At 44.2% G+C, this 14499-nt stretch overlaps 1 protein-coding gene across 1 annotated transcript; it reads left to right on the top strand.

Annotated features, from left to right (window-relative positions):
* Positions 1 to 4958: 4958 nt before the first annotated feature.
* On the top strand, positions 4959 to 6925 carry LOC123093732 (noroxomaritidine synthase 3). The gene has a single exon (XM_044515763.1). It carries the CDS (start codon positions 5067 to 5069, stop codon positions 6618 to 6620), a length of 1554 nt encoding a protein of 517 aa, XP_044371698.1. The 5' UTR covers positions 4959 to 5066; the 3' UTR covers positions 6621 to 6925.
* Positions 6926 to 14499: the final 7574 nt, after the last annotated feature.

The raw sequence follows: 14499 nt of genomic DNA, 5'->3' as shown, positions 1-14499 counted from the left end.
ATTAAGCACTGACCATAATAAACAAATACTACCATCCACTAATGAGAACACACTCCAACACAGTGGCTAAAGCAAATTAAACAAAGACAAAGCACTTAACCAAGCTTAACAACTTGAGACACAAAGGAGTTAGCACTGACCAATATAAACAATGTGTACATTCCACTAATGACAAGGCATGTCAGAACAAGCTAAACAAAGACCAAGCTAAAAAACTATTAACAGCTTCATAAACAAAGCATATTCAGTTAAATATCACACTAAAAAATTCAGTAGTTCATACATACAGTTTCAATATTCAGTTTAACTAAAAAAATATAAACAGCTTGATAAACAAAGCATTAAGCAAACAGCTTCCTTTACACAGGATGTGAATCATACCTTCTTAGCACATCCAGGGAACCTCTTGTCCGTGTGCATCCCTTCAAATGCAACAAAGCGCTCGGCCGGCTCATCGTGTTCACACAAAACATTCACATCTGCGTCAGTGCCATTGAAATTCGGATCGTGCATCGTAACAGGAAGCTGCGGGAGCAAGCAAAGAGAAGGCTAGGTTCAAATCGAGCTCAATGACAAAATCCCCATTTCACTAACCCTAACCCTAGCTCTAGCTATCTAATGAACTGACCTTGATGATGCCATCGTAGGAGGAGGAGATGTTCAGCACTGAATCCTCACTGGTCTCGTCGCTCCACGACACCATGGCACCGGGGAGCAGCATAACGGCGGTCGGCGGTGTGGCGGCGCCGGGGGAGAAGAACGGAGTGAGAACAGAGTGAGGAGAGGGCGAGGCAGAGGAGAGAGTGTGGGGAGAGAGCTGGATCGATCCAGTTTTTACCCACACGGCGGAGCAGTAGCGGCAGTCACGCCGTTAGACGGCGTCAGCTACCGGCCGTGACGCCACGTAGACGAAACAGGGCCCCACCTGTCATAATAGTGCTTAAAATGCCCCAACAGACGGTTAGGTGTTTTCTGCAAATGATTAGGACCAAAATCAGTGTTTTCTGGCACAAAATCGTAGAAGAGTCTTTTCTGCAACCCTAGGCTTCAATGTGGTGGTTTTCTGCAATTCACTATGAATGCTCTGATGTTTGCCCCATACCTTAATAAATGCATCGGTCTCCTCCTTGGTAAATTGGAACTCCGGACGGTCCTCGTCATAGTCAGACACAAAAGCTTGAGCATAACTCTCATCCTCAGGATTCTTTTCTCCAAATGTCTCTGGATCTCCATCAAGTTGGCTTGATGCCACGAGAGGTACACAAGGTGAGGATGGAAACATGATTTCAGGGACGTCAACAAACTGTTCGTCGGTCCCCTCGCCTTGAGAATTGTTTTCTTTCCCGATGAAAGCCGGCACCCCACCGCAATGGTTGTGAGGTGGTGTGTCATCTTTCCTAAAGATACTTCTCTCTCCACTACCTATGTTTGCAGCCTTGACTTTCTCCTCGATGATGGCATGTGTATCCGTTAAACCTATCACCGCAACACAAGGATTTTGAGTTAGTGTATCTTCGTTATCAACATTTGATGGTTGGCTTGGACCCACATCATAAGCGTCCGCATAACCAACAACATTTGATGGCTGGCTTGGACCTACTTCCATAACCGAGGGGTACTCATTCAGATCGATGAGAAGTTGAGGCCTCACAATACCGGTGACTTTGATGGAAACGACCACTAGAGATCTTATTTGGGACCCTTCAACAAGTTCCTTGTATAAATTTCACTCGTCAATGCCACAGATAGGTATCATCTGAGTAAACGAGCGAGAGCCACACCCAGCATCGTATCTTCCTTCTAAAGAAACATCATCACCAATGTCGTTCCACCCCAACAGTTCTCTAAGCTTCAAAGCAACCTCATTGAAACTAGGACTATGTGGAAAGAAAACAACTTGACTCGTTATGTCTACAAATTCTACACCACTGCTGGAGGAGGTCACACGCCCTCCATGATGAACATGAAGTATCTTTGAGTATGCCATCTATATTCATTTCAAAAAATACAACTTTACCCATTAGCGCACAAATTATACAACAAAATGCCGAAAACCGATAAAATGGACATATATTATATACGTAACCTAACATCTACATCACTTCATATATAGCAAATATCACATCCAAATCATATCAATTTCAGCAAAAATCAACTTAACCTAATATCATATTAACTGCATTTGTGCTGTGAGAAGGCCAGAAGATACCTTACGGTGGGTGGAGAAGAAGTCAGCCCCCGTTGTTGCGGAGGAGAAGGCCGGGAGGGTCTGGGCGGAGAGAGGATGAGGCGGACGGGCCGGACCTCAAGCGGCAAGGTTCGTCGCAGAGGGCCCAGTCGGTTTGCGCCGGTGCATGGTCCGGGGCGGGGGGCGTCGACGGCGACTGGCCTGGGCTGAGGGAGGCGACTGGCCGGGGCTGGGGGGAGGCGACTGGCCGGGGTCGACGGCGGCTACCTCGGCTGGCTGCGGCGGCTCGACTAGGTTCGATGAAAAGGATATGGGGAATTTCCCCACGGTGAATCGATTGGGGGGAGGGTAAAACCTATCCATAGTTCGGCGCCAGCAAGTATGGCGCCGAATATGCCACGTCGCCGGTTTCCCGTCCACTCGGTGTTACGGTGATATTCTTGGGCCCACTAGTTCGGCGCCACAATTGTTGGAGCCGAGATGTGCCTTGTTCTTTGGCGCCGACCCTGGGGTCCAGATTTGGAATTAGTTTCGGCCAGGGGCTAGACGTGCTTGAAGTCGCTGAAAGAGGCCAGTTTTATCAAAAAAATACCAAGAAAGAGGAAGGGCATGCACTGGTCGAGCTCCTGGACAGCGTGCATGCGGTGGCGTGGGGAACGAGGAGGAAGGAAGGCAGCCAATCAACTGGTTCGGAGTTACGACTGTGCAATAATTACAAGCATGCAGACAAAGACAGCTCAAACCCCATACCATGGGTCAAAATGTCCAGTTCTTGGTCGTGTAACTCTCCTTGGTATATGTGCTTGCTCTTAGACGCGAACTAAATAGAATCGAAGGCAGTACCCTTTAAGAAAATAAAAAAAATCTAAAATAAATAATGACAAAATTTGCGCACAATTACATAGAAATTGTGCTTAAAAATATGCGAGAATAAACACATATGATAGTGCGATTTTTTGTAACAAGAAGTACCCTATGAAAAAGAATAAACTAGTGGCATTTGTATTACCTTTAAAGAAGAGCGTAAAATAAAACTAAGACAAAATTTAAATAATAAAAATATTTAAGAATGAATGAATTAGTAGCATTGGTATTACCTTTTAAGAAGAATTGCCACACATTTTTGCACTGAAATGGCACTATATGCAAATATTAATCATATAGCAGTGCAATTTTGGCACATACTTGTATAGTACTCCCTCTGTTTCATAATATTTGTCGAGGTTTTAGTTCAAATTCATGACAGGAATTATGGAATGGAAGGAGTATTTGGGGGCATATATTTACACCCACTTAGCATCCTAAAAATACCCCACAGAAGAAAAAGAAATACAAACCAACTAATATAGAAAATAAAAAATAAGAGAAAAACAAATAGAAAGAGAAAAATAAAGGGAGAAAGGGAAGGCTGGGTCCCACCTGGTAATGGTCCTCGGCCAACTAAGGAATCAACCGACCCAAGTACTTCCTCCGTTTCTTTTTACTCCGCATATAAGATTTGGTCAAAGTCAAACTACACAAAGTTTGACCAAATTTATATAAATAAATATGAACATCTACAATACTAAAACTATACAGTATGAAAATACGTTTCATGGTGCATTTGATAATATTGATTTCATATTGTGAATGTTTATATTTTTTAATATAAAGTTAGTCAAACTCTAGAAAGCTTGACTTTGACTAAACCTTATATACGGAGTAAAAAGAAATGGACGGAGTATGTGGTCAGCCGATTTAACACGGCCCAAACACCTCAAAGAACAAATCGGGAAAAATGGCAACATGAATCACAAAGCAAGATCAACGGCACACAAATTCGACTGACCCAGAATAAAATTTCAAGGACTTACATGTAGCTAAATTGATTAGGTATGTAGGTTCTTCTCCGCTTTGACTCGGGTCAAAACAAATGTTGCCTATATTGACTCTTGTAAGTCGCACAGGCCTAGTTAAAAGACGACTCGTCGCTAATCGTTCCCATTTGTAAACACTTCTGATATAATGAAATTCATCGTCAAGCATCGACAATTTTTTCCACAATTGCTTTTCGCGTAACAATCTGGACCTTTTATTTCTTAATTGATACCGATTCTGACATAGAGAATAACTAATTTGCTAGTATTTGTTTTCTTCATGTTACTGTCATCTTCGGCTCACCATCCCTCATGAGGTCACGACTATGAGAAATTGAGAACTCTCTCTCCTTTCCTTCCCGCTAGAAGTTGCTACATGCTAAAAGGTTGTTTTCTTGAGCGAAAAGCTAAAATGTTCTTGGTTCAAATGCACTTGAAATCTCTAAGACATCATATATTTTACAAATATGAGTAAATTAGGGGTGCTCAAATAACACTTCCCACTTAGATCGTCACTGCCCCCTCTCCCCTACCATCTCAGTCTGAAGCCTAACTCTTCCAGTCTCGCATCCATCGTAGTATCTGCGTCAATTCCTGTCCACCTCGTCTCCGTCATCCTAGTCTCTGCGTCAATTCATGCCCCATCGATGGCGAAAACATCAAGGAAAGCTCAAAATAATTTCAGTTGCATGGATAATGGCATACCTTCCACAAAAACACGGACCATACATTTTCCCGTTCAAAGAGAACATATATGTGATCCACACAATTCTCACACACAGATATTGGATATGATATGTAGGAGCGCATAATTCCATTTCATATCGAAAACCACAAAGTAGAATTATAAAAAGAGATATCCTACTCATGACCCCAATCACCATACTGCAAGCTGATGGGAGACACCTCACCAACCTATGAAACACATTTACTCATCACCTTACACATGCATGCAAGAGTGCGTCCATATAAGCTAGCCCATATGTTGCACCGGCGACCTCACATCTTCTTCCAAGCCAGCCATGGATTCCCTCCTCTGGTTCGTGGAACTCCTCTCTCTCCTTTGCTTCTTCGTCTTCTACTACCGCCACCTCCAGTCCAAGAAAATAAGCAAGGCGGAGCCGACCGAATGGCCAATCCTCGGTCATATTTTCGGCATGGTCGCCAACCTGTCCCACTTCCATGACTGGGCCACCGGCATCCTGGCCGGCACCCGCTACAACTTCGAAGCGCGCGCGGGCATCACCGGCGTCCGCTTCTTCGTCACCTGCGACCCCGCCAACGTGCGCCACATCTTCACCTCCAACTTCACCAACTACCCCAAGGGCGAGGACTTCGCCGACATCTTCGACGTCTTCGGTGACGGCATCTTCAACGCCGACGGCGACTCCTGGCGCCGCCAGCGCGCCAAGTCCCAGCTCATCATGGCCGGCCCTCGCTTCCGCGCCTTCTCCGCGCGGTACAGCCGCGACAAGGTGGAGAGGAGCCTCCTGCCCTTCCTCGCCCACGCCGCCGACGCCGGGACAAGGACCCCCTGCGACCTACACGACGTGTTCCTGCGCCTGACGTTCGACATGACCTGCAACCTCGTCTTCGGCGTCGACCCCGGGTGCCTGCAGATCGGACTCCCCGTGGTGCCCTTCGCGCGCGCTATGGACGACGTGCTCGAGACGCTCTTCCTCCGCCACATCATCTCGCCGGCGTGCTGGAAGCTCATGTACCGCTATGAGCTCGGCACCGAGAGGAAGATGGCCGCGGCCCGTAGGACCATCGACCGCTTCGCCGCGGACACCATCGCCAAACGCAGGGCCGACCACAAGCTCCGACCCAACGAGGGCGTCACCGACTCGTCCGACATGCTCTCGTCCTTCATCTGCAACGGTGACGCGAGCGAGTACAGCGACGACTTCCTGCGTGACACCACGGTGAACCTCCTGCTCGCCGGCCGGGACACCACCGGCGCCGCGCTCTCCTGGTTCTTCTACCTTCTCTCGAAGAACCCGCGCGTCGAGCAGAAGATCCTGGACGAGCTGGCGCCTATCGCTTCCCGGAAGAAGAAGAAGCTGGCCGGCGACGATGGGATGGTGGTGTTCGACGTGAGCGAGCTGAGCGGCATGGTGTACCTGCACGCGGCGCTGTGCGAGTGCCTGAGGCTGTACCCGTCCGTGCCCTTCGAGCACAAGGCGGCGGTGGCCGACGACGTGCTCCCCAGCGGGCACGAGATGAAGGCCGGCGACAAGATACTCATCTTCTCCTACTGCATGGCGAGGATGGAGGGCGTGTGGGGCAAGGACTGCATGGAGTTCAGGCCGGAGAGGTGGGTCACCGCCGACGGGAAGCTGAGGTACGAGCCGTCCTACAAGTTCATCTCCTTCAACGCCGGGCCCAGAACCTGCCTCGGCAAGGAGATGGCGTTCGTGCAGATGAAGACCGCCGCCGCCGCCGTGCTGTGGAACCTCGCAGTCGAGACCGTGCCGGGCCACGTCGTCGAGCCGAAGCTGTCCATCATTCTCCACATGAAGAACGGGCTCGCCGTCACGGTCAAGCGGAGGAACATCACTGGAGTGCATGGCTAGCTAGTACGTACGTGCGTGCCTAGTGCCTACACGTCTCGGCCGCAAGGTATACGGGGCGTACGTAGCTACGCGTAGCGGCCACGTAAGTACATGTATACGTATTTTATGTGTGCAAGAGTGCCATGTGTGCTTACTACTAGATGTGCGTTGTGACATGTGTGTAAGCTGTATGTATGTGTGCCCTAAATAGAAAATGGACGTATGGGCACCAGCTTGGATGCGTGATCTATACAGGTTGGCCTGATGCTTGTCCCCGCTGCACACTATATTTTCGCACGCGCTATATACATTTCTAGAAGTTATCATATGCCTGCTCACTTTCTTATTCGTTATGCATATCACACTTTTGTATGCTACATCCTTTTGCAACTAGCCGTGGCTAGAACGGGGAGAGCCAGACTTTGGAAGCAGCATTAATTCGGCAAACGGCCGGGGTCAGATATTCAGATAGGTATCCATGTCCCACATGCGTTTGTTGAATAATGTGCCACGCACAGGGAGTTGTATCAATCTATCCATATATGGTGTAATAGTAATATAGATCAGCACGCATGTGCTCCTACTAGCTAGGGGGCAGGAGCTAGAAAGAAGGAACTGTGCATGAATAATTCTACTTCTCCCCACAGATTATCTCCCCCCTCCAACCAATCAATAATTTTGCTGGTCATGTTTGCACAACTGCACTCCAATCAGCGGGAGTAGTAATACCCTGCTGTCTGCTCCCTTTGTTGCCGACGTTCGAATACTACTACATGAACTCCGACCATTCTCTGTGCTCCCGAATATTCGTACGTTCTCTGTGCATATAAGGCGCAATTCACAGGGATGGTGCTTTCATTCATGGACCAAATTGTTTGGAAGGTTTGCCCCCCGCCCCTTTCCCCCCCCCCCCCCCCCCCCCCCCCCCCCCCCCCAAAAAAAAGTCAAGTTCTTTGCTTGGTTGGCACTTCAAGATAGAGTTTGGACCGCAGATAAATTAGCCAAGAGAGGGTGGCCAAATTGTGGTTTGTGTCCACTTTGCAAGAGGGTGCAAGAAAGCGGGTCACCCCTATTCTTCAAGTGCCTCTACACTCTAAGGCTGTGGGCCTTGGTCATTGAAAAATTTCACATCTTCGAGTTGAACACCTCTTCGTGGCGATTGTCGGACTCCGTCGACGCTTGGTGGGCAAGCACTTGTGACGCCGGCACGCCAAACCGACAACCAAAAGCCTCCCTCTATTTTTCAGTCCAGTTATGTTACTGTATACTAGTACATGTTAATCTCACGACAAGTTATTAAATACTCCCTATGTAAACTTTTATAAGACGTTTCAAGTCACTAGTACCTTATAGGTAGTACTATCTATTTTTTTTTCTTCCACAATCTCGTCGGAAATTGTGTAGCCGCTGGATTCACCAGCTTGGTCCGTTGCCAAACATGGGAGTTTCTCTACCGTGTGACATGCATTATATTGCATACTAATGCAGCTTAAAATCTCAACACAAATAGATTTTGAGATGGTCAACCTTTTACATTGATACTTTTGTTTTTCTGCTTGTGCAGAGATAGTCCCATTTGACCGTCGGCTAAAATGGGCGCTTTCAGCTTTTCACCACCTTGGGCAGCCGTGTTTTCCCTATCAATCACTTGTCTTGATCAGTTGAGCGCTTGGTATCTTGTAGACTAGCTAGCTAGCTGAGCTAGCAGTAGCAACGGGTGATGCAGCAACATCATGACGGTGGAACTTTGGGCGGCACGCATGCAGCAACTGCACACGCACGCACAGCTGACAGAGGAAGCGCGGTGGAGTGGCGTGGCGGCTCTGGACGTCTATCTGGCGGTAGGTGACACGACGGCGTCAAGTACGGTGTAACTTTTGGAAGGACTAGCTAGGACGGGCGGGGGACCGATGGAGGCGCCTGGACGTACGTACACAGGATACAAGAATCCCAGCACGATCGGTCGATCTGTACGCACAGGCACTGTGCACGCACAGCCCAGCACGAGCGAGCGATGTGTTGTGTGGCGTACGTGTTCTGCATTGAACCTATAATTGATCCCACTTCACTGATGGCATCGGAGATCGGAGCATGCATAGCTGCTTCGTCTATCTGAAGGGAGATCACACACTTGACACGTGCGGTTCGTGATGTAAAATAGTGACAGTGCAGTGCAGCCGTGCAGGGAGAGGAGTTCCATCTAATTAATTACGGCTGATCGTCCGATCTACTAGTATTTCACACGGTTTACTTGCCTCGTCAGCGAGTGACAATAATACAGCACAGCGCAGCCGTGCGAAGCAGGGGGGCCTTCAGTTAAATACGACTACGACCGCTGCGACGGCGTACGTCTATCTTCGGCCGGTTCGCGGCCAAGCTTGTTCGCGGACGCTAGACGCTAACAATCAATTAAGATAAGTTGACGATCGAGGTTTCGTGTGGCAAGTCGTTTTCCGTGGTAACCACCACGAGATAACAGGATTGTAGATCGAGCTCAATTTTTTGGGGTGTAATTAAGTCTGGTTTTGGGAAGCGCATGGCCGAAGGAGGGGTTACGGGGCAAGCTGGTCGTGCCGGGGGTGTTGCTTTAGAGGGATGGTTGGGGTCAGCACACAACATATTGGTGGGAAAGGTTGAGAAGAGGGCGGGGCGGCGAAGAGGTCAGGGAAGTGCTGCCGGCTGCGGGTGGTTAGGCCGACGGTTAGGGTGATCTGGGAGGTGACTCGGAAAAAGATGGGCAATGACAGCGAGATCCTGGACATTGGGTGTCGATAGAAAAAGTATTACTTGCATAATATTTTTAAGTCGACTTGCATATAGCCGGTCCTTAATTTTGAACTAGCTTCTTGTTAAGTGGACTTACCTCTTTTTTCCTTGTTGTTCTTTGGACCGATTTTCATTTCAGTTTTCTTTTTATTATTTTTCAAAAAAATATGAAGTAAAAATTTTAATTTTCAAAAAGCAATATAAATTGTCCATAAATTTCAAAAAATGGTTCTAGTTCTGAAAAAATGTACATCAACTACCAAAAAAGTTGAAAGAAGTTACAAAATGTTCTCATACTAAAAAGATGCACAATGGCAGCGCGAACATCACTATTGGGTGGAGATGACAAAAAGGTGACTTATGCTTTCAGTCGACTTAAACATAGTCGGTCCCTACTTTTGAACTAGCTTCTTCTTAAGTTGACTTACATTTTTTTCCCTGTTGTTTTCTGTACAGATTTTCATTTTGGTTTCATTTTTTTTAAATGTTTATTTTTTTATTGAAAATATAAAAATTATTTGCAAATTTCAAAAATTGTTCCAATTTCTAAACAATGTACATAAATCTCGAACAATGTTTAAGAAATGTTCACAAAAGATCTATAAAGTTTTGACGTAATAAAATTATGCTTTTGTATAAATGAAATATTTTTATATTCCTGAAAATGAAAACAACTTTACAAAAGTAAAACAGAAAACACAGTTCACTACAGTATGTTCGCTATATTCGCTAGCACAGTCGGACACAACATTAGAGCATCTCTAGCAAATCCTGTAAAAATCTCATGCTGCAAAATCGTGTTAGGGTATACTGTAAAATGTTTTTATAGTATGGCGTGTGTTCTGCTAGACTATATCCTGTAAAATCGTTTCGGGTCAGATGTAGATCCCACTTGTCAGCAATTAAGTTTACAACAGAGTCCTTGAAAAACAGCATAAACCCCCCTAAATGTAAACTATAGATTGCAATTGGGTTGGTCCGCCACCATGACTAGCTGGCAAGCAGGCGGCGGTTGCTAGCACGCAAGCGGTGGCTAACTAGCACGTAGGCGGCAGATGCTAGCTTGCACGCGACGCCATCCATAGCGGCTAGCTAGCACGCGCGCGATGCTATTCGTGGCGTCCCCTTTGAACGTGCCACTGCCGTGGTCGGCGGCCATGGAAGGCACCGCGTCTTGGCTGGCTCCTGTTCGGGTGGCGACCTCAAGCCTGCATCCATGGACGAGCTGCCACGACCACCCGAGAGCTCAAGAGGCGCAATAGGCGATAGGAATAAGGCGGGGAAGGGCGGGGGGCATCAGCCGGCTAGTTGGCGACGGCGGGAATGTCTAACATCGGGAGTTGGCAACAATGGCGGTTGGGCCTAAAGTTTCCTTCACGCAAACCATTTTGTTTTGTTTAATGGGAACTAAAAATTTGCCCCGAATCCTGAACCTATGAGGGGTTGGAGGCTCAATTTAAGGTTTCCATAAAAAAAAAATAGGGGTCAACAGATTTTGAGGGATCTGCTTGGGTCAGTTTTTTCACTTAGAACTACAAAACGACAGTTAATTTACAGTTTCAGGCCTTTTACGGGATCTGCTAGAGATGCTCTTATGTGAGTGCCACACATCTACAGCCACAAGGATTGTTATATAGATTTCTGGGGGGGGGGGGGGGGGGGGGGGGGGGGGAGCGGCCATGTACCTCCGGGGAGCGCCTCCAAAACACCTTCAGCGCGGGTTTGCGCTCCTGGCGCTCATGCGCCTCGCTTTATAGGCTCGCCCAAAAACCAGCCAAGACTCTCATGTCGCTAGGTTTGCTAATCACGGGCATGGTCGACTGGTTAGTCGTTGACTTTCAAAAAATTAAAAAAAATTGAAAATGTTCCTGAATCCAAAAAAGTTCATGGATTTGAAAAAGAATCACAAATTCTATATATTCCACTAATTTCACAAAAAGTTCACGAATCAAAAAAATGGTTGCGGTGATTTTGAAAATAAATCACAGATCTGGAAAAAAGTTTATCGATATTAAAAGAAAAGTTCATAGATCTGAAAAATATTTACTGATTTTTGAATTCATCAATTATTAAAAATGTTCATGGATTTGAGTTTTTGAGAAAAATGTTCAGGGTTTTTAAAAAATCATTATTTTGAAATAAAAAGTTCATGGATTTGATTTTTTTTGCAGATTTTGTAAGAGAGCATGTGAAAATATGTTATGAAAAAATTTAAAAAAACTGAAAAATAATCACCAAATATTTTAATCATATATTTGAAAAATGTTAAATGAGAACAAAAATATTTCTGTTGTATATGGAAAATGTAGAATGTGTATGAAAAATACGAAGGCATGTTAAAAAAGGATAAATAAGAAAAACGAAAAATAAAATAAAAGGAACTAGAAAAACTTTAAAAGTATAATAATAAAGAAATAAGGAGGAAGAAAACAAAACAGTGCAAAAAAGGGAGGATATTCGGCATACAGATTCGGGCTGAAGAGGAGATGCTAGGCTATACCTCGCTGCAGGAGCTACCATCTTCCTATAAGAAAACATGAAGCGTCCACGCGTATGGGACGGCCTAATAGAGTGTTTTCTCAGTTGTGCACTCATTTGTTTTTATTCTTATTTTTTCAACACATTGTCCTTTTGTGTATGCTAAGAAAATGATATATTACACGTTTAAACTTTTTAAAATACATCATTAACATTTTTCTCAAATATATGTTTTAATGTCCATTGTTTTCATACAAATTTTACATTCATGGTGTACATCCAGAACATTTTCTAGAGACCTTCAACATTTTTCAAATACATTATCAAGAAAAATCAATATTTTTTATATCTATTGTTTACATACACATTTGAACACTTGATATACATTGAAAACATTTTTTTATATATGTTTAACATTTTTCGTATACATGATTGACATTGGAATAATTTTTTGGTAAACACTGTACATTTTTTTATTATGCTTCCACAATATTTTTAATACAAGTTTAACATATTTCTGAATTAATAATTTTTTTATTTTTCTACACATTCTTGCAATGTTTTTGAAATTCGTGTACATTTTTAAAATGTCACATATATACATTTTGAAAACTATAAACATGCTTTTTAAGTTATGCCAAAAAATATACACTGTGTTAGCATTTTTTAAATACTCGTTTTTAAATCATTTGAAGTAATTGTGATATTTTTTATTTTACAAATAAAAATAAAATTTGTAAAATATAAAAAAAGAAAATAAATAATGAACGGCCATAGTGAACTAACGAATGCGTCGAAGAACTAACTGAGCCGGTCCACTACTAGCCCTTTTCAGGCAATCGCCTCCTACAGCTTGTTATACGCAAGATATGGAGGGAGTACTATGTAAAGACAGTAGATGATGTATGTTGTGCATGCATGTGGGGACAAACCAAAGGAGAAGTTCAACTACAAGTTCTTCAGTTGTGATGGAGCTACTGGATCCGAGCTCAACAGAAAATGATCCTAAATGTTCGTATTTTTCTGAATTTTGGTGTATGTTTTCTGTATAGTTACCTCAGTTAAGAGCATATTATAAGCCCGCTTACACGACACCTTGACTATGTAGAGGAGTGAGATAAAGAAAAATGAAAAGATTGTACTCCTAGAAGAAATAATAAATGCAGAGGAAAGAAAAAGAGATAAAATGGAATGGATAACTAACCTGATAGCCAATCATCCAACTAACCCTGTTATATGAGTGATTAATAATGTTGACTCTTGATGACTTAGCAATCACATATACTCCAAATAATAACCAGCTACTTAGAAATACTCGAAGATGAGCAATGCATCCACTAGTACAGAATAAAATTGTATGTGAGAGCGTTGCCAAATCAACATCCCGAACAAACGGTCTGCAAATAAATACGTAATGACAATAACTTGTCCATCACATCCATAAGTTAATGTAGCTTCCCTGCATTGGAATTGGTCACAACAGCTGCTAGCTACTACCTCCGCCGTGATTTACTAGTTTCGTGTATTTTGGGTTAAAATTTGACCATATATTTAACTAGGGAAATATTAATGCATGTCATTAAAATGTTGTATTCATATTTAAATGCAGTTTGCAATGATATTACTCCCTCCGTTTCAGTTTACAAGTCCTACGTGTATACCTAGATTGCCAATTTTATCATCCTAATACAAACTATATAGCACAAAAATTATAGCGTTTGAAAATAGAACATCTAAAGTTTATATTGGTATATTTTTTATAATATATGACTTGTATTAGGTTGGTCAAATGAACGACCTAGGGGTATGCGCATGCCTCGTGAATTGACGACCTAGGAGTACTATATATATAATATATATTTTATTAGTTGAGATCACAATCAAAATATGACACATAATACAAGGAGAACTAAACCAAAACGGAGGTAGTAGTAGCTTGAGAGCCACTCGCACGCGTGCACTTATGGATGGATCAATGGATATGTACTATTTGATATTTGAACACTGGTACTCCCTCCATTTCAGTTTACAAGTCCTACGCGTATACCTAAGTTGCCAATTTGATCATCCTAATATAAACTATATAACACAAAAATTATATCGTTTGAAAATAGAACATCTGAAGTTTATATTGGTGTATTTTTTGTAATATATGACTTGTATTAGGTTGGTCAAATTAACGACCTAAGGGTACGGGTACGCCCTGTAAACTGAGAGAGAGGGAGTATATATAGCTCCTAATTAATTCCCCTACAGATGAGATGGATCGAGAATGTCGTCGTACGATTCACTGGCGCACGCTACTGTAGCGTGGTCTCTGTGATGCTAGCTTGACAAGCCCAGCACGCTAATGCGAATCTAATGAAGCGCCGTACGACGACACCGGTCGCTGCTAGCTTAAAATGCTGAGCATGTCAACCAACAGCGAGCGATTCATTAGATTTTAAACAAGTATTGAAGATAAAACTAGAAGAGATAACTCTCGCAGTCTCTGCACTGTACGTGTACTCTAGATGAGATAGACAAATTAAAGCAACGGCCGACATGCCCATCATGCGGAGGTTAACTAACTTGGAAGCACGTGCCGGTCGGCCGGTGCGGGTGCTCCGTCGACGTTGCGGTTGTTCGACGACGAGGCGGCGATGCTTTTGCAAGT

Source organism: Triticum aestivum, chromosome 4B (genome assembly GCF_018294505.1).
Source record: "Triticum aestivum cultivar Chinese Spring chromosome 4B, IWGSC CS RefSeq v2.1, whole genome shotgun sequence".
Taxonomy (NCBI): Eukaryota; Viridiplantae; Streptophyta; class Magnoliopsida; order Poales; family Poaceae; genus Triticum; species Triticum aestivum.
The sequence above is the reverse complement of the archived record's forward strand: the minus strand, read 5'-3'. Positions and strand labels throughout refer to the sequence as shown.